This window comes from Pristis pectinata, chromosome 5, assembly GCF_009764475.1.
Source record: "Pristis pectinata isolate sPriPec2 chromosome 5, sPriPec2.1.pri, whole genome shotgun sequence".
Classification (NCBI taxonomy): domain Eukaryota; kingdom Metazoa; phylum Chordata; class Chondrichthyes; order Rhinopristiformes; family Pristidae; genus Pristis; species Pristis pectinata.
In genome coordinates this window covers 71654449-71681557 of record NC_067409.1, presented here as the reverse complement: position 1 = coordinate 71681557, position 27109 = coordinate 71654449, and the positions used below count along the sequence as shown (strand labels likewise).

Below are 27109 nucleotides of genomic sequence, written 5' to 3'. Positions count from 1 at the left end.
GATTCATGGATTCATAGAGTCATACAGCTTGGAAGCAGGAGCTCTGGCCCAACTCGTCCATGTCGACCAAGATGCCTATCTAAGCTAATTTGGTTCGTGTCCCTCTAGACCTTTCAAGTTCGTTCATGTACATTGTCATGGGCATACATGCCCAGGGTATAAATGCCATGAAAATTTGTTTTTTGCAGCAGCAGCACAATGCATTACAACATGACAAACCTAAGCTAACATAAACTTAAACTAAAAAATTATGCGTAATTTACACGACAAAATAAACAAAATAATCATAATGACATTAGTGCAAGTTATGAGAGAGAAAAGAAGAAATATAGTCCAAGTTAGTGTTAGGGTTTTTCAGGTCAGTTCAAGAACCTGATGGCAGTGGGGATGTACCTGTAATTATATTATCAGAGGACAGTGTGGTACTATCAGGCAGATTTGTGGAGGACCTTTCTCTTGTAGATGTGTGTAAGGCACATCCTCTCATGTGCTTCAGTGAAAGCTCCAACATTGGCTGAGTGTTCTGATGTGTACAAACTCAAACATCCTCTGCACGCTGCAGTTCAATGATGGAAGGTAGTATGCTGGGTGATAGGTGCCCATTTAGCCTGTAGACTAGCTCCACTGCAGCAGTAAACCTGTTAGAGCTGAGATGCAGCATTGCCATGTGAAAAGATTGAGAAAGGGTTGGAGGTGATGATGCAGCCTTACTTGACACTGTCTGCATGGGGGAATGGGTTGGTGGTGGATATGTCAGTTAGAATCATGGCTTACCTGCCATTGAGTCCACAATGTGATTTGGAGAGCAGCTCTTCAGCCAATGGGAGGAGATGGTTGAAGAGGACCATTACCATGGCATTACCTGTAGTGGACAGCACAGGAGACCGCTCTAGTTGGACTTGTTTCCTTTCTTGAAGATGTTCACAGTTACAAGGTCCCTGGTATACCCTCCTCTTCCCAGATGAGGTTGTGGATTCCTGAAGTTTCAGGAAGTTTCAGGAAGTTACCACCAAGTTTCAGGACTTAATTGGGGATACCTCCTGTTCCCAAGCCCTTGTTGTCTTTTAATTGACGTAGCCATTATGACTGTTGGTCGATCAGCTGTGGTGATGAGACTGGTCAAAAGAGGCTGCTGTGAGATATTGTCAAAGCTACTTACATCATAGTTGAGAAGTTCCTCAGAATGCTCATTCCTACTGCTTCTCAGTCCTTGATAACTTCAGCTCCGCTCTTGGCTCTTACTGTGGTGGACCATTGAGTGTTTGGGCTGTGGTGAAGGATCTGTTCATGTCATGGTTATCAGTGAGTTGCTGGGCCTCCTGTACTCTTTCCACCTGTTCTTGAGGTCACGGGTTTCCTGTACTCTTTCCACCTGTTCTTGAGGTCACGGGTTTCCTGTACTCTTTCCACCTGTTCTTGAGGTCACGGGTTTCCTGTACTCTTTCCACCTGTTCTTGAGGTCACGGGTTTCCTGTACTCTTTCCACCTGTTCTTGAGGTCACGGGTTTCCTGTACTCTTTCCACCTGTTCTTGAGGTCACGGGTTTCCTGTTGGACCTCAGCCTTCGGGTGCCTGTAGAACTGCTTCTTTCCTTGAATGAAATTTATAATCTAACAACACCTCACTTTTGTAGTTAGTCCGCTCCTAGATCTATTGCTCAAAGTCAACGTCGAGTTTGTTGTCATATGCACGAGAAAATGTATGCGCAAGGGCAATGAAAAACTTACTTGCAGCAGCATTACAGGCACAGCATCAGAGACACAATTTTCACAAGAAAAATGTAAATTAACAACATAAATTATCTAAAATCATACAAGAAAGAACAAAAAAAAGTCTATTGTAGCGCGAAATGGTCAAAGTGGTCATAGTGTTGCTATACTGAGGTAGTGATCAGGGTTGTGCAGATTGGTTCAAGAACCAAATGGTTTAAAGGAAGTAGCTGTTCTTGAACCTGGTGGTGCCGGACTACTTCAGGCTTCTGTACATCCTGCCTGATGGTAACTGTGAGAAGATGGCATGGCCCAGATGGTGGGGATCTTTGATGATATATGTTGCCTTCTTGAGGCAGCGCCTCATGTAGAGATTTCTGATGGTGGAGGGGGATGTGCCCATGACGTATTGGGCTGAGTCCATACAGCTTCTTATGTTCCTGCATATTCAATTTAACATACCAGACCATGATATAAGCAGTTAGGATACTTTTAACAGTACATCTGCTGAAGTTTGTTAGATTGGTTGGCAATATACCAAACGTCCTTAAATTTCTCAGGAAGTAGAGACATAGAAACATAGAAAACCTACAGCACAATACAGGCCCTTCAGCCCACAAAGTTATGCCAAACATGTCCCTACCTTAGAAATTATTAGGCTTACCCATAGCCCTCTATTTTTCTAAGCTCCATGTACCTATACAAAAGTCACTTAAAAGACCCTATCGTATCCGCCTCCACCACCGTTGCCGGCAGCCCATCCTACGCACTCACCACTCTCTGAATAAAAAACTTACACCTGACATCTCCTCTGTACCTACTCCCCAGCACTGTAAACCTGTGTCCTCTTGTGGCAACCATTTCAGCCCTGGGGAAAAGCCTCTGACTATCCCCAATGCCTCACATCATCTTATACATGTCTATCAGGACCCCCTCATCCTCCATCGCTCCAAGGAGAAAAGGCCGAGTTCCCTCAACCTGCTTTCATAAGGCATGCTCCCCAATCCAGGCAATATCCTTGTAAATCTCCTCTGCACCCTTTCTATGGCTTCCACACCTTCCTGTAGTGAGGCGACAAGAACTGAGCACAGTACTCCAAGTGGAGTCTGACCATGGTCCTATATAGCTGCAACAATACACCATATGCATTCTTAACCACAGAGTCAACCTGTGCAGCTGCTTTGAGTGTCCTATGGACTCGGACCCCAAGATCCCTCTGATCCTCCACACTGCCTAGAGTCCCACCATTAACACTATATTCTGCTGTCATATTTGACCTACCAAAATGAACCACTTCACACTTATCTGGGTTGAACTCCATCTGCCACTTCTCAGCCCAGTTTTGCATCCTATCTATGTTCCGCTGTAACCTCTGACAGCCCTCCACACTACCCACCACACATCCAATCTTTGTGTCATCTGCAAACTTACTAACCCATCCCTCCACTTCCTCATCTAGGTCATTTATAAAAATCACAAAGAGTAAGGGTCCCAGAACAGATCCCTGAGGCACACCACTGGTCACTGACCTCCATGCAGAATATGACCGGTCAACAACCACTCTTTGCCTTCTGTGGGCAAGCCAGTTCTGGATCCACAAAGCAATGTCCACTTGGATCCCATGCCTCCTTACTTTCTCAATAAGCCTTGCATGGGGTACCTTATCAAATGCCTTGCTGAAATCCATGTACACTAAATCTACTGCTCTTCCTTCTTCAATGTGTTTAGTCACATCCTCAAAAAATTCAATCAGGCTTGTAAGGCAGGACCTGCCCTTGACAAAGTCATGCTGACTATTCCTAATCATATTATACCTCTCCAAATGTTCATAAATCCTGCTTCTCAGGATCTTCTCCATCAGCTTACCAACTACTGAAGTAAGACTCACTGGTCTATAATTTCCTGGGCTATCTCTACTCCCTTTCTTGAATAAAAGAACAACATTCACAACCCTCCAATCCTCTGGAACCTCTCCCGTCCCCAATGATGATGCAAAGATCATCACCAGAGGCTCAGCAATCTCCTCCCTCACTTCCCACAGTAGCCTAGGTACATGTCATCCAATGCCAGCGACTTATCTAAAAGCTCCAGCACATCCTCTTTCTTAATATCTACATGCTCAAGCTTTTCAGCCTGCTGCAAGTCATCACTACAATCACCAAGATCCTTTTCCATAGTGAATACTGAAATAAAGTATTCATTAAGTACCTCTGCTATTTCCTCCAGATCTACTATCATAACTTTCTTGTCTCATTGGAATGTACCTATGCAGAACTCCACACAAATATCCCCTGAACATTTGCCACATTTCTTCTGTACTTTTCCCAGAGAACATCTGTTCCCATTTTAAGCTTCCAATTTCCTGCCTGAGAGCCTCATAATTCCCTTTACTCCAATTAAACGCTTTTCTAACATGTCTGTTCCTATCTCTCTCCAATGCTATTGTAAAGGAGATAGAATTATGATCACTATCTCCAAAATGTTCTCCCAATGAGAGATCTAACACCTGACCAGGTTCATTTCCCAATACCAAATCAAGTACAGTCTCTCCTCTTGTAGGCTTATCTACATATTGTGTCAAGAAACCCTCCCGAACATACCTAACAAACTTCACCCCACCTAAACCCCTTGCTCTAGGGAGATGCCAATCAATATTTGGGAAATTAAAATCTCCCATCATGACAACTCTGTTATTATCACACCTTTCCAGGATCTGTTTCCCTATCTGCTCCTCAATATCCCTGTTACTATTGAACGGCTTATAAAAAACACCCAGTAAAGTTATTGACCCCATCCTGTTCCTAACCTTCGCCCACAGAGACTCCATAGACAGTCCCTCCATGACGTCCACCTTTTCTGCAGCCATGACACTATCTCTGATCAACAGTGCCACTCCCCCACCTCTTTTGCCTCCCTCCCTGTCCTTTCTGAAACATCTAAAACCCGGCACTTGAAGTAACCATTCCTGTCCCTGAGCCATCCAAGTCTCCGTAATGGCCACCACATCATAGCTCCAAGTACTGATCCACACTCTAAGCTCATCCGCTTTGTTCACAATACTTGCGTTAAAATAGACAGATCTCAAACAGTTGGTCTGAGCGTGTCCCTTCTCTATCACCTGTCTCTCCTCCCTCCCGCACTGTCCACTAGCTTTCTCTATTTTTCCTCTTCCCCAATCTCTTCAGTTCGGTTCCCAGCCCCCAACAATCCTAGTTTAAACTCTCCCCAGTAGCCTTAACAAACCTCCCCACCAGGATATAGGTCCCCCTGGGATTCAAGTGCAATCTGTCCTTTTTGTACAGGTCACACCTGCCCCAAAAGAGGTCCCAATGATCCAGAAATCTGAATCCCTGCCCCCTGCTCCAATCCCTCAGCCACACATTTATCCTCCACCTAATTCTATTCCTATACTCACTGTAACTTGGCACAGGCAGTAATCCCGAGATTACTACCTTTGCGGTCCTGCTTCTCAACTTCCTTCCTAACTTTCTATAGTATTTTTTTCAGGACCTCATCCCTTTTCCTACCTATGTCATTGGTACCAATATGTACCACTACCTCTGGTTGTTCTCCCTCCCACTGCAGGATATCTTGGATGACATCTGAAACATTCCAGACCCTGGCACCTGGGAGGCAAACTACCATCCGCCAGTGCACCTTCCTTGTGATTGATCTCAGCCCCTTCCCTCACCCACTTTCCCCTATATCAGTTTCACCCTTGGGCTTCCCACCCTTGTAGCAGTAGGACCAACTTCGATCTCTCCAAAACTTTCCAAAGCTGTGTTAGAAGTCGTTCCATGGTATCTGCTCATAGATGGGCACACTACAGTGAGAGCTGACTGCAGACTCCCAGTGTCTGGATCCCGGACAAGCTGACGTTTGGGAAGTGAGTCAGAGCTTGAAGAGCTCGCCCCGTGGTAACCACAGAAGGGAGAGTGTGGGTAGGGGGTGATACATGGCCCCAGTGTTCCCAGAACTCCCACCCTTCACACAATGACTTGGCCCAATCCTCCACTGTGCCACATGATTCCTCAGCTGTGTATTGGACCAGGGGTGGAGGTGTGTAGCTCACTGATGGTAGAATGAATGGCGGCAAAGGAGACACTGTGTGCAGGACATTAATGTGACTCTCCAGACCCTTCCAGTGCCCCCTTATTCCCCAACCATGGATGACATTCTCCTGGATTTTCCGTGGGTGAACTGCGAAAGTCATATGTCACTCCAAAAGCTCCAATCCCTGTCAGCACTGGGGGAATTGTACACTGTGTAACCTGTGACATCATGGGCTGTGTGACTGACACCATGCAAACACCAGACATGTTGAGGTGACCTGGTCTTGGAGACGCCCTGGGACACCTTACGCCTGGGCTCCCAGCAACCTAGGATTGACTGCTGGCCCACCTCGCCTGAAGAAATCAGGCTTTAGATGCAAGTGACACATAGAAAATGTGCTTGAGTGGATTGACTTTCACTTTGGCTCTTGTGACCTGGGAGAAAACTGAGGAAATTCCTGGGAATGCCACCCAAACAGGTTGGATTTTTTTTCACTAGTGTCACACAGAAATTCTTATGGATTTATATTATAATTGTCATTATTATTATTATTGCTATTATTATTATCCTTTCAACATTGAAGGAGGTCATTTGGCTCATTGAGTTCATGCTAGCTCTTCGAGTAAGGTAGGGTAAGAGTAAGGTAAGATCTTTATTAGTCACACGTACATCAAAACACACAGTGAAATGCATCTTTTGCATAGAGTGTTCTGGGGGCAGCCTGCAAGTGTCACCACACTTCCGGCGCCAACATAGCATGCTCACAACTTCCTAACCCGTACGTCTTTGGAATGCAATCCTGTCAGTCCATTCCCTCACTTATTTCTCTGGAAAATACACTCCTCACATTCCCAACAACTCTCCCCAGATTCTATCACTCACCTACACACTGGGGGCAATTTACAGTGGACAAAAAATACCTAACAAATTGCACATTTTTGAGATGTGGGAGGAAACCAAAGCACCCAGAAGAAACCCAAGCAGTCACAGGGAGAACATGCAAACTCCACACAGACAGTACCTGAGGTCAGGATTGAACCTGGGTCCCTGGTGCTGTGAGGCAGTGGCCCTACCAGCTGCACCATTGTGCCACCGATTAACTATATAAGCATGGAAGGAGATCACTTGGTCCATTGTGCCTCGACCAGTGCTGTGAAGAGCTGTCTAATCAACTGTCTAATCTCGTTCCCCAGGACAGCAAGAACTGTTTTGTTAAAATTATGTACTGTACTTAATTTGCTTTTGAATGGTATGGCTGGATCTATTTGCATCTTTCATGTAGCAACAACTGACGACATTAAATAAAATCTCACTGGTCTTCACTTGGGGTCTTTTGCCAATCATCTTGACTCTGTGCACTGTGTTTCACGATCCTCCAGCCAGTGGACAGGGCTCTTCATCTTACTTTATTGAACCCCTCATTCTTTGGGAAGGGAGCAAAGAAGATGAGGAGCAGAAAGAGGTGCTTGCCAGTTTGACAGTGAATCAATTTCATTCACCTCATGGGTACTTCTACCATTCTGAATCCATTGCTTTATCTCCATGACTCAAGTGGCTTTGATAAACAGGTTTCAACCTTATGAATTTTCTCTCATTTTCTTTATTATCAGCATGGCCTTGCAGTGAATACTTAATGAAGAGACAAAGATGGTGTTAAATCAACTGGACAAGTAAGGGAAATCTTGTCATCTACCACTCCAGGTCAGATCCTTCTGTGCGTTTCCTTCATTTGGTTTTCTTTTGTTTTAAAGGAATTTAATTGTTTGGAAGCCACTGGCACAGATAAGATGGGTCAAATGGCTTCCTTCTTTGTTGCAGGTTTTCTGATTGTACAGTTGTGCCCATGGGACTGGAGTATCATGTCCCATTTTGGTCAACTGTACTTTACCTAGGAGGTATAAGCACTGAAGACACAACCAGTTCTGCACAAACAGGACTGTCCTGGTAGACCCATTGTTTCTGCCTGCTCTTGCCCCACCAAATGTATCTCTTCATACCTTGACGCTATCTTGCTTCCCCTTGTCCAGTCCCTTCCCACCTACATCCAGGATATCTCCTTTGACCTCCGCCATTTTTACAACCTCAACTTTCTTACCCTCAACTGCCTCATCTTCACTATGGACACCCAGTCTCTATACACTTCCATCCCCCATCAGGAAGGTCTTAGGGCCCTCTTCGTCTTTCTGGAATAAAGACTCAACCAGTTCCCCTCCACCAACACTCTCATTCGCCTGGTAGAACTTGTTCTTGCCCTCAATATCTTCTCTTTTGACTCTTCCCACTTTCTACACAGCATCTGCAGTCACTTGTGTGCAGATGGATGTCTTGAAGAGTTTCAGGAATTAGAGAGGATCATCTTGGATTATTCTCCTTAGAGCTGAGAAGGTTGAGAGGAGGTTCGATAGAAGTCATCAATATCATGAAGCAATGATGTGAACAATACAGAACTGCCCTCATCGATGGATTGGAGAACCAAATGACATATATTTTTTTTTAAAAATCAGCAGCACATCCAAAGGGAACATGAGAAAGAACTGGTCTACACAAATGTTGTGTGATCGGAATGCACTGCTTAAAGAGGCTGTGGTTGTGAAGCTAATTCAATCCTAACTATTGAAAGCGAATTTGGTATAAGTTTGGAAGTGTCTCTGGGAACAGGATGGACTGGGCTGCTCTTGCAAAAATCCCAGGCAGGCTTGATGGGCCAAAGGGCATCCTGATGTTTCCCAGTGGATCTGCAATTCTATGGATCTAATCTTCCCCATATCTCCAGACCAATGTTCTACACAGTTGTCTCTCAGTGTTCTGGTACTGCTGATGCCAGATCTTGTGGACTGCATTGTGGTACTGTCAGCATCTCAGGAGGTGATCCATGGCTCAATTCTCCTGATGTACATAATATTTGGTTTGTGGAGGCCACATGATTTCATGTGAAATTTGTATCTGCCAAGTGCCAGCCTCAATCACATGTGGCCCTTGTAACTAAATATGCCCTTGTATCCAGGTGTGGCCCTTGTATCCAGGTGTGTCATCAAGTTTATTGTCATATGCACAAGTACAATGAGGTACAGGTACAATGTAACCTTGCAACCAAGTGTGGCCCTTGTATCCAAGTGTGGTCCTTGTAATCAGGTGTGGCCCTTGTAACCAGGTGTATCAAGTCAAATTTATTGTCATATACACTAGCATAGTATGGTGAGGAACAGGTACAATATAACCTTGTATCCAGGTGTGACCATTGTAACCAGGTATGACCCTTATATCCAGGTATGGCCCTTGTAACTAGGTATAGCCCTTGTATTCAAGTGTGGCCATTGTAACCAGGTGTGACTATAGTATCCAGGTTGTAGCCCTTTTATCTAGGTATTGCCCTTGTAATCAGGTGTGGCACATGTACTTGGAGCCAGATCCAATGTAATAATGGGAGTAATTCCTTGTCAGATCTGTTTAGTAGCTTTCTTACCTGGTACCACAAATTTTGTTTGGCCAGAGGATGATTTTAGCTAATTTTGGTTATATCTGGTACAGTGGAGGATAACATGGTATTTGTTGAGAAGTGAGGAGATGTTGGTTAATGTCCAGCTGTCATCAGGTACATTCCCCTTGATGTCAGGGATTACTGTGTCAGGATATATAGAATGAGCTGCCAGAGGAAGTGGTAGAGTTGGTACAATTACAATGTTTAAAAGATATTTGAACAGGTACATGGATAGGACAGTTTGAGAGGGATAATGAACTAAATACTGGTAAATGGGATTAGCTCAGGAAGGCATCTTGGTGGGCATGGACAAGTTGGACCTGCTTCCGTGCTGTATAACTCTAGGACTTTATAATGGGACAGGACAAGGCTGGCTTTTAGGACACAACTTTATGATTCTATTAAAGGGCATTTATCCTTTTATCTTTCTCTTTATCTCTTGTTCTCAGATCATGCAACTGCACAGAATAGTGAAGTCTCTCCGCATCTCACAACGCAGCAATATCATGTGCACAAGAATGACCTAGGGACAGCTCAGCATCTATTCCCTTCGAGTCAGGAGGGCCTGACCCATTGGTACCTACCACAGTAGCTGAATGCCATTGGAAAGGAAGAGGTTGAGGCAGTGTTCTATTATCATTCTGCAAAAACCTTTAATGAACTATTAACCTTTTGTAGCAAGCACAAACAAAATCTGTTCAACTTTATCATTAAATTACACAAAGGAGACTTTAAGACTAGTTGATGCCAAAGTTAGTTTTATTAGCAGCCAGCTCAGAATAATAATTGTGTGTATTGAAGGAATGAATGTAGTATGTTAAGACAAAGCTTTAGCATTAATATGTATTACAGTATTACAATATACATTAATATGATACTTATTGATGAGATATTTATGAAAATGTTCTTTTGGCATGGAACCCCACCGGTCTGCAATTTCTGCCAGCCCTTTATATCTTAATATGGGCTTCCATCAGATAAGGCTGCTTGCTGTGAATATGTTTGTGTTCAACTGGTTATAACCTTTGTAACAAAAGCAAAATAACATGGAAGCTTGAAGTCTGAAATGAACAGAAAAGGCTAGAAATGGTCAGCAGGTCTGGCAGAAGAGAGAAACAGAACTAGCATTTCAGATAAATAGCCCGGCCAGAAGCCATCAACTCTGCCATCACCAGATGGGAATGTCTTACATCTCTCAAAGAGCAGATGGGGCTTGGTTTAATTGTCTCACCCAGAAGATCATGTCCCTCAGTACTACACCAGCAACTCAGCCTAGCCCTCATGCCTACTGACTCAGTGACAACACTACACTCTGAGCCACAGCTGACACTGAAACAAGGGCATGAAACAATCTCAAGGGGCAAGGAAGCAAGAAGGTAATAGTCATGGCTGTGAGCGTGTATTTCATCTGATCCAAGTTTTCCATTACATTTTTTAGTTGGCAATGCTACTTTAAAAAAAGCCTTCTGGACCCTAAAGCCACAGTGAAAGGAATAGTAGCATATTGACATAAACCTTATTTTGGTTTATAAATACTTCTCAAAATATAACAAAACAGCCACTTCAAAGATAAGAAAATATTGCTGTGCAGATATGTAAAAGATAGCAAGGATAAATTCTGAAGTGCTGAAACCTATTCCATAGAAGAAATATACAGAGGCGCGGCAGTATTAGTAAAAAAAACAGGAAATTCCCTTTCAAACACCATTCAATACATGCTCCTGGTTCCTCCTCCCTGATACCTGTGTGACTTGGTGAAATTGATTTTCAGTCACTCTGTGCTCCTTCCCTTATTGGACATTTAATTGCAGCTCACCGACGACCTGCCTGAGTGCAGTGCAATCAAGACTGGCTATCACCTTCCACTGACCATATTTCTTCAGTACAACGGACTCCTTCGTTATCAGGGTCCCATTCTCAGGGAGTATACTGCAAATGGAAAACATGGTTCTCATTCCAAACTGCATTCAGATTTGATAAATATATCCCAGTTAGGGATATACATATCCCAGCATTTTATCCATGTTATATTAAATTTAAATATCCCTCTCATTGAAACTAGAATGGATGACAATATAGCATTTATTTTTAAATTACCTTATTGTACAACAATCACAACCTACATTTACATAATGCATTTTGTACATTAATAATACATTAATACATTAATAGTACACTAATAAATTATAGAATATCATTTATTAGGTAATTTATGGTAATTTTTATGTCTTTGCACTGTACTGCTGCCACAAGACAACAAATTTCACATTAAGTAAGTCAATGATAATAAACCCGATTTTGATTCTGATAACACCTCTGATTACGTAGGGCTTTCATGAGACCACACACTGTGGACAATTTTGGTCTCCTTATCTGGAAATCAGTATATTTGTCATTGAAGGAATGCAGCAAGGATTCACCAGCATGGTTCTTGAGATGGCAGGTCTGTTGCATGAGGAGGTATTGAGTAGGCTAGGCCTCTGTTCTCTAGAGTTTAGAAGAATGAGGAATGAACTCACTGAAATGTACAAAATTCAACAGGATAGATTTGGGGAAGGTGTTTCCCTTGGCTGGGGAGTCTAGAACCAGGGATCACAGGCTCAGAATGAGGGGCAAGCCATTTAGGTTGGAGATGAGGGTGGAAATTTCTTCACCAAAGGATGACGAACCTTTGGAATTCTCTGTCCTGGCAGACTGTGGATGCACAGTCATTGAGTTCATTCAAAACCAAGATCAATAGATTTCTGGATATTAAAGAAACCAAGGTAATATGGAAGCAGGGCAGGTAAGTATCATTGAGGTAGAAGATCACAAAGAATTTAATTGAATGGGGTAGACGAGGGGCCGAATGGCTTACTCATACTCCTTTTCCATACAGTCTAATGCTCTATGTCTTAGTGTATTAAAATATCTTAAGGTACTTAACAGTAATATTGTCGAACCAAAATGTAAGTAACCTTGGTGCAGAGCCACTGAAAGAGATATCACAGTAGGTTATCAAGGCTATGATAGAGAAGTAGACCTGGAAGTTTTGCACTAGCGTTATTTTCAAAATTTGCTAAAGGATTGTGATTTTGCATTGCGGCTCCTGGTGAAATGCCACTTGCATTTTTACCTGTGTTTTCTTATTTGAATATTGACAAGCCCAATGAAAATCTGCAGTGGAATTTCCTACAGCTGTGACACTGAGATCCCAGCTCCAATAAGGGACCAGCACATCTCACACACACCTCTGCAGTCAATGTAGCAATACATCAACTTGCAGAGGAAGGTCATGAAGGTGAGGAGCAAACCCTGCCTTCAACTTACAGCAAGAGCTAGAAACTTCAGTGAGGAGATCCACATGAGGTGAGGGAGGTCCTTTCTGCTGGGGGTGACCAGGAGGTTGTCTCCAGCAACAGTCGGTGGGTCTGGTAGGAGGTGGTGGTGGAACTAACTCCAGGAGCGATGCAACACCAAATGTGGAGCAGTGTGGCAAGAGTTGTCATGACCTCAGCAGGTCAGTGACGGTTAGAGCTCTCCACCTATATTTACTACTGGTTTATACTCTTTGGCTGCAACACTATGAGCACACAGCCAGATGGTGCACTCCCCTCCCTCCCTCCCTCCCCCAGTCTCACTGACTAATCTACACATTCCTCACATAACATTCCATGTACTTGGCCCACCACTATACCTGGCGAGCAATGACTGGTAGTCACTTCAGACAAGAGGGCCTTCACCTGATGGGTACTGGGACAAGAGTCCCATCCCTGAGGATCTGTAGAGAAGACATGTCATCTCCAGGGTGTGTAAGCACTTTACAGTGAGGACCTAAAACAGTATACCACAGGGACAGGCCCTTCAGCCCACTATGTCTGCGCTGAACACAACGCTGAACTAAATCCTTTCTGCCTGTAGATGATCCACGTCCCTCCATTCCCTGCATATCCATGTGTCTATCTAACAGCATCTTAAATGCCACTATTGTATCTGTGTCCAGCAGCACCCCGGTAGCCTATTCCAGGCACCCACCACTCTCTGTGTAAAGTTCCCCCACACATCTCCCTTAAACTTTCCCACTTACACCTTAATGCATGTCCTTCAGTACTTGACATTTCTACCCTGACAAAGAACTTGACTTCTTCCCCATCAACCCCTCCTTGTGGAAAGGACCTCACTGTCGGAGAGTTTCCTCAGTTGCTGTGTACTTCCCACATGGGGAGCACGAACGTGGAACTGCCACTCGACTGAATGGGTCCTTATCACTGCAGGTGTGGCAGGGAGAGGCCCGCCAACCCCTGAGCCCACTGTGCCCAGCACTCCCTGTCCAAGAGGAGGAGGACTCTGAGGATGAGGTGGCAGCAGAACAGCACACTGTATCACTGCACCACTGCAGCGAGAGATAGAAAAGTGCCCAGCGTTTAGCGGGATCCTTGCACATGAATCACTGAAAGTTAACATATGAACTCAGAGACAAATGAATTAGGAGTAGGAGGAGGTCACTCGGCCCTTCAAACCTGTAATTGATAGCTGTTTTATTATTGTCACATGTACCAAGGTACAGTGAAAAACCTTGTTTTGCATGCCATCCATACAGATCATTTCATCACATCAGTACATCGAGGTAGTAAAAGGTAAAACCAATAACAGAATGCAGAATAAAGTGTTACAGTTACAGAGAAAGTGCAGTACAGGCAGACAGTGAGGTGCAAGGCCATGGCAAGGTACATTGTAAGGTCAAGAGTTCATCTTTATCATACTGGGGACTGTTCAATTGTCTATAACAGCGGGATAGAAGCTATCCTTGAGCCTGGTGCTTTCAGACTTTTGTGTCTTCTGCTCAATGGGGGGGGGGGGGGGGAGAAGAGAGAATGCCTGGGATGGAAGGGGTCTTTGATTGTGTTAGCTGCTTTACTGAGGCAGTAATAACAAGGCTGTGGCAGACCTGATTGTAGAACATTGTTGACTTCCAGTGACTTTTCACCCTCTTGCTTATCAAGAATCTAGCTACCTCTCCCTAAATAATATTCAAAGATTCTGCTTCCACTGCACTATGAGGAAGAGAAGTCCAACTATTCACCACCTTCGTCTCTTAAATGTGGGACCATTATCTTTAAACAGTGATGCCTAGTTCTAGATTCTGCCACAAATGTCCTCTCCAATCCACTTTGCCAAGACCCCTCATCATCTGATATGTTTCAGTCAAGCTCCCCTCTCATTCTTCTAAACTCCAGTGGATACTCTAGTGTTTGTTGCTCCAGATTCCAGCACCTGCAGTCTCTTGTGTCTCTAGTGGATACAAGCCTGATGTGTCCAACCTCTCCTTGAAAGACAACCGCCCATTCCAGGTATCAGTTTAGTCAGCCTTCTCTGAAATGCTTCCAACACATTTACATCCTTTCTTACATAAGGAGGCCACTGCTGTACACAGTACTCCAGATGTGATCTCACCAATGCTCTATATAACTGGAGCATAACCTCCCTACTTTTGTATTCAGTGGCCCGAGCAATAAACAATAACATACAGTTATTTTTTCCCAATTACTTGTTGTACCCGTATACTGGCCTTCAGATCCCTTCGCATCTCAAAGCTCTGCAATCTCTCACAATTTAGGTGCAGGTCCTCCAAAGCTTATGAACACCCAATTTATGTACAGACATAAGAACGAGTGCTTGGGAGACCGATGGGACGGATTTGCTGGCTGCTGCAGGGCTGCAAGCATCTTCTGCCATGTGGGAACCCGGATTGTGGCCACATTTCCGACTTGCGAACTGTTCGAGCTACGAACAGTTCACAGGAGCAGAACCCTGTAACCTGGGGAGGACCCGCAATCTGCTTTTTTTTTCACATTCTCCCATATTGCCTGATCTTTGCCCATTTACTTAACCTATCAATATAGAGTCATGGAGTCATAGAGAAATACAGCATGAATACAGGCCCTTTGGCCCAATGAGTCCATGCCGACCTGGTGCCCACACATCTAGTCCCAATTTCCTGCATTCGGCTCATATCCCTCTAAGCCCCACCCCTCCATGTACCTATCCAGGTGCTTCTTAAATGATACTATTGTACCTGCCACTTCCTCTGGCAACTCATTCCACATACTCACCACCCTCTGCATGAAAAAATTGCCCCTCAGGTCCCTTTTAAATCTCTCCCCTCTCACCTCAAACCTATGCTCCCTAGTTTTGGACTCTATCCTGGAGAAAAGACTGTTACCATCCACCTTATCTATGCCTCTCGTAATTTTACAGGTACAGCAGGTAATTGGGAAGGCAGATGGGTCTTTAGCAGCAAGAGGATTTGAATATGAGAGTTAAGGTGTTTTGCTGAGATGATATAGGGCTCTGGTGAGGCCACACTCGGCATACTGTGTACAGGTCTGGTCTAAGAAAGGGTATACTTGTAATGAAGGGAGTGCGGAAAACATTCACTGGACTGATTGCTGAGCTGGCAGGTTTTACGTATGAGGACAGATTAGGCAGAGTGGGCTTGCGCTCTTGTGAGTTCATAAGCGGTGATCTAATTGAAACACACAATTGTTATGTGTACAGGGGAGATGATGGTATGACATATCCCCTGGCTGGTGTGTCCAGAATGAAGTACAACAGCTTGAACTAAGGGGTCAGTCATTCAGGACAGAGATGAGAAGAAGTTCCTTCAGTGAGAGGGTGTCAAATCATTGGAATCCTCTACACATGAGGGCTGTGGAGGCTCAGTCACCGAGTATATTCAAATTAGAGATTGATAGGTTTTTGGATATTAAGGGAATCAAAAGATATGGGGTTTGTGCAGGAAGGTGGAACTTAGGTAAAAGGTCAGGGATGATCTTATGGAATGGATGAGCAGATGCAGGGGTTGAATGGCCGGCTCCTGCTTCTATTTCTTATGTTCCTGTGTCATGCTTGCTTAGATGCTGACAAAAATAGCTGGTTCAAGTGGCATGTTACTCAAAGGGTGACTCTGGCACTGATGGGCTGTACACAATTGAGGGAGAAGGGAACTCGACTGCAACCGCTTTCTGGAGGGCGAGCCCACACAGTGGCATTGCCTTGAGGAGGATGGGGAGAGGAAAGCATTGAGAACCAGTTAGTGGGGATGTATGGTGGAAAGCCTGATTCCTTGTCAACCACATGCTCGAGATGACTGCAGGCATGGAGTCCAGCTCACACAGATCTGTCTTACCTGAATAACTTTAGCTTTGGTTTGAGGTAATCCAGTCCATCAATGCGGAGAACCAAATATTCCAGAGGCTTTTGGAAAGGGTTTGTAAACTGAAAGGTGAGAGTCACTTCATTCCCAAAGGCTACTTCTCCTTCAACCTGTAAGGAGAGGCAGTTATTGACGAATGGTCCATGTGTTTACCAACTCTCCCTGAAATGGCTGACAGCAACTGTCCCAAACAAATGGGAACTCATCTTGATCTGATTTAGCTATTGATAAAAGATGATTATCAGGTTGATTGACTCAATGCGGACATAAGATAATCAGATCCTATTAATTATTCCAATACTTTTTTTTATTAACTCTAATTTCTTTGAGCTCCTGTTGTCCTTCATTATTCTGTGTCTTCTTATGCGGACACGGACAAAAAAAAATAATTGTTTAGTTTCCCTGCTATTTCCTTATCCCTCACTTAAGTGGCCTTGTCTCAGTCTGTAAAGGACCCACTTTGGCTTTTCCTAATCTTTCTGGTTTTATCTGTCTGTAGAACTTTCTATGTTTCGTAGATTACTTGAATTCACTTTTCTTCCTGAATTCTGAAGTTTTCCTAATCATTGGGCCTACTGCTCTTTCTGGCCAGATCTTTTGTCACTCAGTTTCCTTTGATATAATATTATCTTTAACTTCTATTGTTAGTCACAGCTGGGTCACTTCTCCTGTTGGGCTTTTATGTCTTAAGCTATGTATTATTAAACGCAGTCATTCTTTGTATACTGTCACTATGTTTAATGCATTTTTTTCCAATCTACCATGACTAACACACATCTCACCTCACACCTTCCTTCTAAACTCATATCTTCAATCTGACCTGGGGCAATTCTAGTCCAAAGTTAATGAGCCGAATATTTCATCTTGCTGATGGAATGACTTTGGAGAGTTCCAATATTACTCCACTTACTGTGAGGTCCCCAGAGACTGATACAGGTTAAAAGGAATTTCACTCAATGATCATGTCTGACCAGTGATTAGTAGATGCCAATGGCAAATGGTTGAAAAGGAAACAAATTCCATCAGAGGATTGAATTCACCTGGAGGATTACAAAAATGACTTTGTTTTTCAATAGGATTTGCTTTCATACTTTTGCCAAAAATAAGTGTTAGAATATATTCTGGGCATGACTTACCGTTATATCCAGCTTTGGAATCTGTAGGGTAACAACCTTCTGGGTAACCAAATTCTGCCCAGTCTCAACGACATGACCAGTGACGAGGAACTCCAGAGTGGACTGTTCAACCAGCTCATCCTCATAGTCCTCTGACTTGATTTGCACTGTTGTCTGATGGACTAAAAGTAGTGAGACAGAGAGCTGATGAATGAAACTGCTGTGGAAAGGATCACTGATGTTTACAAGTCTGGGAACTTCCTCCTTATAACCGTTGAACTGTTTTACACAAACTGGGCTCTTTTGCTTCTTTCATGTTTTTGCTTATGCTGGTCAAATTTCTGGACTGTGCGTCGTAAAATGCACACCCGGGACAAATCCCTCATAAATCCATAAGAAATGAATCAAAACACACTATGTCCCACATATCAACTCATAATAAAGGTTTTGGAATGTACTGTTCTATAGCACTGAATTTAATGACCATTTTAACTAATTAACAGGGAAGATCTCAATGAGTAAGCACTGCTGTGGGAAACTGGCGATCCACTTTCAAAATTGGCTTAATGGTTAAGATGATAATTGTGGAAAACAAACTGCTGGAGGAAGTCATCAGCCAGGCTGCATCTGGAGAGGCAAAGGGATTCTTGCTGTTTCAGGTTGACATCCTGCAATAGGACTGAGAGTATAGAGGGGAAATAGCCAGTATATAGTTTACAGACCAGTGAGTATCACATCAGTGGTAGCGAAACTAATGGAGAGGATTCTTAGGGATGGGATTTATGAGCATTTGGAAAAGCATGTCCTAATTAGGGACAGTCAGCATGGCTTTGTGCAGGGCAGGTCATGTCTTACCAACTTGACTGAGTTTTATGAGGAGGTGACCAAGGTGATCAATAAGGGGAGAACAGTGGAGGTTGTCTACATGGATTTTAGTAAGTCATTCAACAAGGTCCCTGGTGGTAGGTTCATCCAGAAGATTAATATGCATGGGATCCATGGTGACTTGGCCATTTGGATTTAGAATTGGCTTGCCCATAGGAGACAGAAGGTAGTGGTCGATAGGTCTTATTCTGGCTGGAGGTCCGTGACTAGTGGTGTTCTGCAGGGATCCGTACTGTGACCTCTGCTGTTTGTGATATACAGTATATAAATGGTTTGGATGAAAACTTAGATGGGTGGGTTAGTAAGTGCGCAGATGATACAAAGATTGTTGGCATTGCGGATAGTGTAGAAGGTTGCCAAAGGATACAGTGGGATATAGATCAGTTGCAGATATGGGCACAGAAATGGCAGATGGAGTTTAATCCAGCCAAATGTGAGATGTTGCACTTTGGGAGATCAAATGTAAAGGGACAGTACACAGTTAATGGCAGGACCCTTAACAGCGTTGATGTACAGAGGGATTTTGGGGTCGAAGTCCATAGCTCCCTGAAAGTGGCTGCACAAGTTGATAGGGTGGTAAAGAAGATGTATGGCATGCTTGCCTTTATTAGTCGAGGCATTGATTTCAAGTGTCAGGAAGTTATGTTGCAGCTTTATAAAATTCTGGCTCGGCTGCATCTGGAGTATTGCATTCAATTCTGGTCACCCTATTGTAGGAAGGATGTGGAGGCTTTGGAGAGGGTGCAGAAGAGGTTTACCAGGATGCTGCCTGGATTAGAGGGCTTGTGCTATAAGGAGAGGTTGGACAAATATGGGTTGTTTTTTTCTGGAGTGGAGGAGGCTAACAGGAGACCTGATAGTAGTTTATAAAATTATGCGAGGCATAGATAGAGTAGAGAGCCAGTATCTTTTTCTCAGGGTTGAAATGTCTAATACCATTTAAGGTGAAACAGGGAAAGTTTAAAGGAGATGTGCAGGGCAAGTTTCTTTACATAGAGAGTGGTAGGGGCCTGGAATGCACTGCCAGGGGTGATGGTGGAGGCAAGTACAAATAGAGACATTTAAGAAGCTCTTAGATAGGCACATGAATATGTAGAGGATAGAAGGATGTAGACCATGTACAAGTAGAGGCGATTAGTTTAGGTGTCATTAGCTTAATTAGATTGGCACAAGATCATAGGCTGAAGGGCCTGTTCCTGTGCTGTACTGTTCTATGTTCTATCTTTCTGAAGAGAAACTCAAATGTGGCTATGAGCAGTAACTCACCTCTTGACAGCCCAAGGTCTTACACCATCTACAAGGCACAAGTCAGAAATGTGATGGGACACTCTTCACTTGCCCAGATGAGTGTGGCTCCAAGGATGTTTGACACCAATTAGAAAATAGCAGTGCACTGCATTGGCAAGCCCTCCACCACTCTGAATATTCCTTCTCTCCACCACTAGCACACAGTGACTACAGCGTTTATCATCCATAAAATGCATACACCCACGCTGTTCTGACAACATCTCCCAACCCCACAACCACTGAGAAGGACAAGGGCAGCAGGCACATGGGAACACCACCGCCAGTAGGTTCATCTCCATGTTGGAGACCCAAGAGACTGCAGATGCTGGAACCTACTTGCTTGTTGCTTCATCTCCAATATTGCCCACCATCCTGATAAGGAAGGATATCACCAGTCCTTCATTGTTGTTGGATCTAAATCCTGCAACTCCCTCCCCAACAGGACTGAGAGAGCACCTTCACCAGAAGGACTACAGTGATTCAAAAAGGTGGCTCATCATCACTTTCTCATGGGCAAAGAGGGACAGGCAATAAATGCTGGACTGGCTAGTGAGGCCCAGATCTACCTAAAACTGATGTTCACCCACTGACTTCCATGGCTATTCTCATAGTTCAGGAAGACAATATCTTCAAATACTGACCAAACATCACCCTCAATCTTGATGGGGCAAGTGTGCAGGGATGGGGCAAAGCTGAAGGTGTAGAGGGAGGTTGGAGAAGACAAATGAAATGTGCAAGTTACTCCTCTCAACATTAAGTGATTTCTCAAAGTACAACTACACCCTCACATGTGACTGCAGGTATTACCAAGGAAAGGCTGAAGGCGGCTTGGTCTTCTATCGGCCAGGTGGTGTTTTTTTGCTCTAATTGTGTTCTTTCTTGTATAATTTATGTTGTAAATTTATGTTTTTTTTGTAAATGTTGTGTCTCTAATGCTATGTGCCTGTGATGCTGCTGCAAGCAAGTTTTTCATTGCACCTGTGCACACATGTACTTGTGCATATGACAATATACTCGACTTCGACTTTGACTTTGAACATCTGACCCTCACCATTAGTGGGCTGGAAGAAGCCACTGTGCTTGTTGCTGTGATAAAGTTGCCTCCTCTCCTGCATCCTGATTGAAGTCTATAAAATTATAAACACTCATGTACACTCCCTCACAATCTCTCATTGCATTACACAGCTAAATTCTACCTCAAAAACTGCATGAGCACACTTGTGTTTAGCATTCGGCAGTGTCTTTGGCTGCTCACCCAAGGTCACCTGCCACATGGATATGCAGAGTCATTGGATACTCTGGCTGCTATTTATGCTTAATATAACAGACTCACTGCTGAGCAGAATATAAAACTTTGTTAGGCTGCACTACTTGGAGTACTGTGTGCAATTCTGGTTACCCCATTACAAGAAGGATGCAGAGGCCTTGGAAAGAGCGCAGTAGAGGTTTACCAAAATAAGATAAGATATCTTTATTAGTCACATGTATATCGAAACACACTGTGAAATGCATCTTTTGCATATAGTGTTCTGGGGGCAGCCCGCAAGTGTCGCCAGGTTTTCGGCACTAACATAGCATGCCCACGACTTCCTAACATGTACGTCTTTTTTTTTGGAATGTGGGAGGAAACCGGAGCACCCTGAGGAAACCCACGCAGACACAGGGAGAACATACGAACTCCTTACAGACAGTGGCTGGACTTGAACCCGAGTCACTGGCACTGTAATAGCGTTACACTAACCACTAATTGCCTGCCCTGAATTAGAGGGTATGTGTGACTGTATAAGGAGAAGTTGGATGAACTTGGGTTGTTTTCTCTGGAGCGTCAGAGGCTGAGGGGAGACCTGATAGAAGTTTATTAAATTATGAGAGTCACATATAGGGTCAACAGTCAGAATCTTTCTCTTGTGATAGAAATGTCAAACACTAGAGGACATGCATTTAAGGTGAAAGGGGTAAAGATTACAGGAGATGTGTGGGGCAAGTTTTTTTTACACAGAGAGTGGTTGGTGTCTGGAACAAGCTGCTAGGAGTAGTGGTGGAAACAGATACAATAGTGGCTTTTAGGTAGACACATGAATATGTAGGGAATGGAGGAATATGGATCATGTACAAACAGAAGGAATTTTGTTTAACTGGCATCATGGTCAGCACAGCCATTGTGGGTTGAAGGGCCTGTTCCTGTGCTGTACTGTTCTATATGTTCTATTCTCAATGTCATAACTGGGGAAGTGGGCAAACGGTGACACCAGCTCAGTCAGTCTGAGACAGTGGTTGCCCTGGGACAAGCATCCCCTTGCCTTGGGCAAAGAGGGGCTTGATGGTTGCTGGGCATGAGGTTGAAAGAGAACAAATGGATGTTAACAAACTGTTAACATCTTGGCAAGCAGTCACCTCCACCCATCACCTCCTGGCTTCTTTCACTATTTCCACTCTCCCCTCCTCCATCTGCCTATTATCCCTCCTCACCTGGATCCACCTATCACCTGCCAGCTCTTGTTCCACCTCTTTACACTGGCTACCTCCCTTCTATCATCCAGCCCAGATGAAGGGTTTTGCCCCAAAATGATGTCTGTTTCCTTCCATAGATGCTGCCTGACCCACTGAGATCCTCCAGCATTTTGTTTGATGCTTCATCTTGGCAAGGCAATCCTAAATGATTGAAAGCACTAATCTACCATTAATTCATCTGTTTCTGCAGCACATACGGTAGCCTGTGCTGTTGGACTGATCCTATTTCTATACCATAGCACCAGCAATGCTTGTGAGTTCCAGAGGTAGCAAGGATTTCTTACATGTTCCTGGGGAGTCCTGTTTTCTAGGTGTGGACAGGCACCTAGAGGAAGATTTCAGTATACTCACAGCCTGCTCCATGACCCTTCTAATTGCATGGGCTTCATTGCGTCAAAAAGCCCTGCCCAACCCTCACACATACCTCCTACTGTGGGTGGAGAGTTTAAGTCTGGTCTCCAACTGACCGTATTCCCCTCCAATCCTCCAACCCAATATCTTCAAACTCTGCCTGCTGATTATCAGCTTTTCCACCAAGGGAAACAGATTTTCTTTGTCCATGCCTCTCATTATTTTATTCACCTGCATTAAACCTCCCCTTGGTTTCCTTTGTTCTGAAAGGAACAACCCCAGCTCTTACCCCTAACCCTCTAACCTTGGCAAGGTCCGCGTTAATCCCTCCCCTGCACCTTCCTGGGGCTATGACACCCTCCCTGTGGTGTGGTGACTCAATGCTCCAGCTATAGATAATCTATCTCAGGAGACAGATTATCCACCAACATCTACTACAAACCTACTGACTTCTTACAGCTACCTGGACTACACTTCCTCCTGCCCTGTCATTTGTAAGGACACCATTCCTTTTTCTCAGTTCCTCCATCTGTTCTTGAGATGAGGCCTTCCACTCCAGGACACCCAAGATGTCCTCCTTCTTTAGAAAATGGGTTCCCTCCCAACCACAGTTATTGATGGAGCCCTCACCTGCATCTTCTGTATTCCCTGCAGGCCTGATCTCACCACTCCCCCCCCCCCCCCCACCCCACACTCTTGCCCCACCCAGACAGAAGCATTTTGTGTGTTGCTCCAGATTCCAGTATCTGCAGGCTCTTGTGTCTCTATTTTATTTAACTCCAGCATGGCCTTCATGCTACTGTACTCTGTGCCTTGGTCAGTTGAGACAAGTACCCCATAAACTTTCCCACCCACCTTATACACCCAGACATGCACCCCTGTTCCCCTACATTTACTGTGTATTCTTTCTCCCCCTCCCCACCTCAAGTGCGTTACCTCACACTTGTCCCCATTAAAGTTCCACATCTATTTCTTTCCTGTTGTTCACCAGCCCCCAGAAGCATGGCCATCGCCCAGCTGATGTAGAGAGGGGCTAGGCTGGTGGATCTTACCCTGATTAGGCTCCACTTCCACTTCAATCGTTTCATCGGTAACTTGGACTTTTGGGACTCCCGTGTAGAACACGACATAGCCGGAGAGTTGGATCTTGAGGTTTCGTCTTGCATTGCTGTTGTTTCTGATCTTCAGGCTGATCTTGAAGTCGGTGCCCACTACGACGTTCTTAGCCACTTCTATGTCCACTGAGACATCTTTTGGCAATTCAGCTACAACTTCTTCTTTCTTAATTCCGTACTGGATGGCTGTGTCCTGGGCCAATCTCTCCTCCTGGCTGCCTGGAGATGGGTGGGGTGGATGTGGTGGGAGGGAGAGTGGAATTAAAGGAAACAGAGTGAATGCTTCCCTTCAGGGATTAGAAGGTGCCTGGGTGAATGTATTTGTAAGCTCCAGGCTGCATGAAGGGAAACATCCAGTTGTACAAGATGTTGGTGAGGCTGTACTGTGTTCATATTATGTTCAATTTTGGTCACCCTGCTATAGGAAAGATGCCATTCAGCTGGAAATAGTGCAGAGGAGATTTATATTGCCAGGACTCGAGGGACTGAGTTATGGAGAGAGGTCGAACAGATTGGGATCTTTATCATTGGAGTGTAGGAGAATGAGATCTTACAAAGGTGTATAAAATCATGAGGGGCATAGATAGGGTGAATGCACACAATCTTTTTCCCAGGGCTGGGGAATCAAGAATTAGAGGGCATAGGTTTAAGGTGAAAGGGGAGAGATTTAATAGGAACTTGAGGGGCAACCTTTTCACCCAAAGAGTGGTCAGAATATGGAACGAGGTGTCGGGGAAGTGGTTGGGGCAGGTACATTACAATATTTAAAAGGCACTTGGACAGGTACATGGATAGGAAAGGTGTAGAGGGATAAAGGTCAAATGCAGGCAAATGGGACTAACTTAGATGGGAATCTTGGTCGGTATGGACCAGTTGGGCCGAAGGGCATGTTTCCGTGCTCCACAGTGCCACAGTGTCATGTGGTATAGCTTTCAGTCAGGTCCATTTTGAGCTGTCCTGTCAGCAATAAAGGTGAGGCGGGAGGGTTAATATCCTGAACATGACACCTTTTCCCCCTTCCTTTCTCCTACTTCAGCCCCTAACCACTTTACCAAGCCCTTTCCTTGGTAGCAGTTCCCCCATTATGCCTGGCAACCTGCCCATCAGAATAAGAGTTTGCACTCATATTCAAAATCTTAGTCCCATGATAGAACAACAACTAAAATTCATATCGCACAGTTGATGTAATAACCCAAGGTGGTTTGCAAGGGAATTATCAAACAAAATTTGCAACCCAACGTAGGCAAGTCAAGTCAAGTTGAGTTTATTGTCAGATGCACAAATACATGTGTGCACAGGTGCAATGAAAAACTTACTTGCAGCAGCATCACCAGCACATAGCATTAGAGACACAATATTCACAAGAAAAACATAAATTGTACTTAAATTATACAAAATTATACAAGAAAGAATGCATTTAGAACAAAAGTAAACAAAGTTCATTGTAGTGCAAAGTGATCGTAGTGTTGCTTTACTGAGGTATTGGTTAGGGTTGCATGGAGATAGTGGGACTACTTGAACGCTGAGGTAGTTTTTAATGAACATCTTAAAAGAGGAAAGTTGGGAAGGTTTAGGGAGGATTTTACACCCATTAAATTGGGACAGGACTCCTATGGTCACAACGGGCAGGTGCCCCAAGATGGGTGAAAGGTTTGGAGGTTGACCCCTTTATCCCTAGTTTCAGAGCTTGAGACTTCTGCCACAGTGAATTCAATCAGGCAGCAAGCCTGTCCCTGAAGTTGCAACATAAAATATTTCTCCCCACAGCTAAATTCAACTTAAATTAAAAATTTATCATTGAGCAATTAAAAATTCATTAACCTGAAGCATTGAAAAGCTAAATCTGTGGATCAGTATTCGACTCTGGCATTGAGGCACTTTTAACAAATTGTGCATTTCACCTCTTCAAATATCCTTTCAAAAACCCTTCATTGTTTAACTAAATAATCTTCAATTTTCCCCCTTTTTATCAGCTCTCTCTCCTTCTCGCCTTTCCTTCTTCCCTCACTTTCAATAAAAATATATTCGCTTCACTTGCCACCCACATTAACTTCCACATCTCTGATTTGGCATTTCCAGACCTCATTCTGCCTCCCTGCCACAAATCACATAACTAATGACTTAGAAATGCAGTCAGTTGGTGGGAGTAGATGGAGAGATACTTAGGCCTGGAAATTATTCCATACTGGCCTGCCAGGCTACCAGGGGATAGAGAGTGGTCACCTGCCAGTTGGGCTCTTGCCCACCCATTATTGGGTTTTGGTACTCTGGGGAACCCTCTGGGCTTAAACTTCTGGCTTCAGAGTTGTACCTGAGGAACAGAGGTCAGACGTTCAGGTGCTGGACTCCAACGGGTATGTGCAGCTGGTCACAGGAGTCCCCATTGTGGCCTGGATCTCATTTACATCAGCCCAATGATCCACCCATGCAGCTGAATGAATCGGGGCAGCCTTCTGACAAAGACCTTTCAAACATCAGGATACCTCACGTGGATCTTGGGAAAGGGAAAAGAGCAGGAGGGAATGGGTGAGGAGAAGGGCTGGAGTGATTGGAAGTAAGAACTATTGGGGAGAGGTGAGAGAATGGGAAAGTGAAGGTGAGTGACCATAGAAGGAGGGGTGCAGTGGGTGAGCAGGTTTGTGGGTGTGGCAGCAGTCAGGAGAGGGAATGAATGCTGACACTAGATGCTGGAATCTGAAGCAACACACAAGATGCTGGTGAACTCAGCAGGTCAGGCAGCACCTATGGAGGGAAATGGACAGATGCTGTTTCAGGTCAAGGCTCAGATGAAGGGTCTCGACTTACGTGAAGGGTCTCAACCTGAAACATCAAGTATCTACTTCCCTCCATAGATGCTGCCTGACCCACTGAGTTCCTCCAGTGCTTCATGTGTTGCTGAGGGAGTGAATGCTGTCTACCATCATGGACATCCCAGGATCCTTTATAATCCTGCAAATCAGATGCATTATCATTGGATTCTAGAAATTCCCAGTATATCCGAGAATAGTAATGCATCTGGTTTTCTACTTGCCTCCTCTGCTGGACTGCAGGCTGTTGTGGTTCTAATACAATTGTTGGATATTCACTCCTTACCTGACAGTCAGTCAAGGCTCAACTGCATTGTAATTCTCATTAGTGTGACAGATTGGTGTAGATGAACCAGTTTTACATTTCTGAATTGAAGGTCGTAAAGCCATCATTAATGGAAGCATTGGGAAAAATAAAACCTTTAACTGTATCAACCCATGTCAATTAAAGAATGTTAAAGGCAGAAAAGAGATATGAAGGGGACTCAGCATGATTAAAATGATGCAAATAAACAGCAAACCTGGAAAATATAATTAGATTTTCTCTCCCTCTTGCCCGCTGTTGATAAGTGGACACATTCAGATTCAAGGCACTTTCTGCAG

The 27109-nt window shown here is 44.2% G+C and overlaps 1 protein-coding gene across 1 annotated transcript in view; it reads right to left on the bottom strand.

Annotated features, from left to right (window-relative positions):
• Positions 1-9994: 9994 nt before the first annotated feature.
• LOC127570496 (coagulation factor XIII A chain-like) overlaps positions 9995-27109 on the bottom strand; it is a 106599-nt gene continuing 89484 nt past the window's right edge. The window contains exons 12-15 of the mRNA XM_052016129.1: positions 23637-23918; positions 17572-17732; positions 16409-16545; positions 9995-11169 (exon numbers count right to left, since the gene is read on the bottom strand). Coding sequence (XP_051872089.1) covers positions 11031-11169; positions 16409-16545; positions 17572-17732; positions 23637-23918 — 719 coding nt within the window. The 3' untranslated portion in view covers positions 9995-11030. The remainder of the gene's footprint in view (positions 11170-16408; positions 16546-17571; positions 17733-23636; positions 23919-27109) is intronic.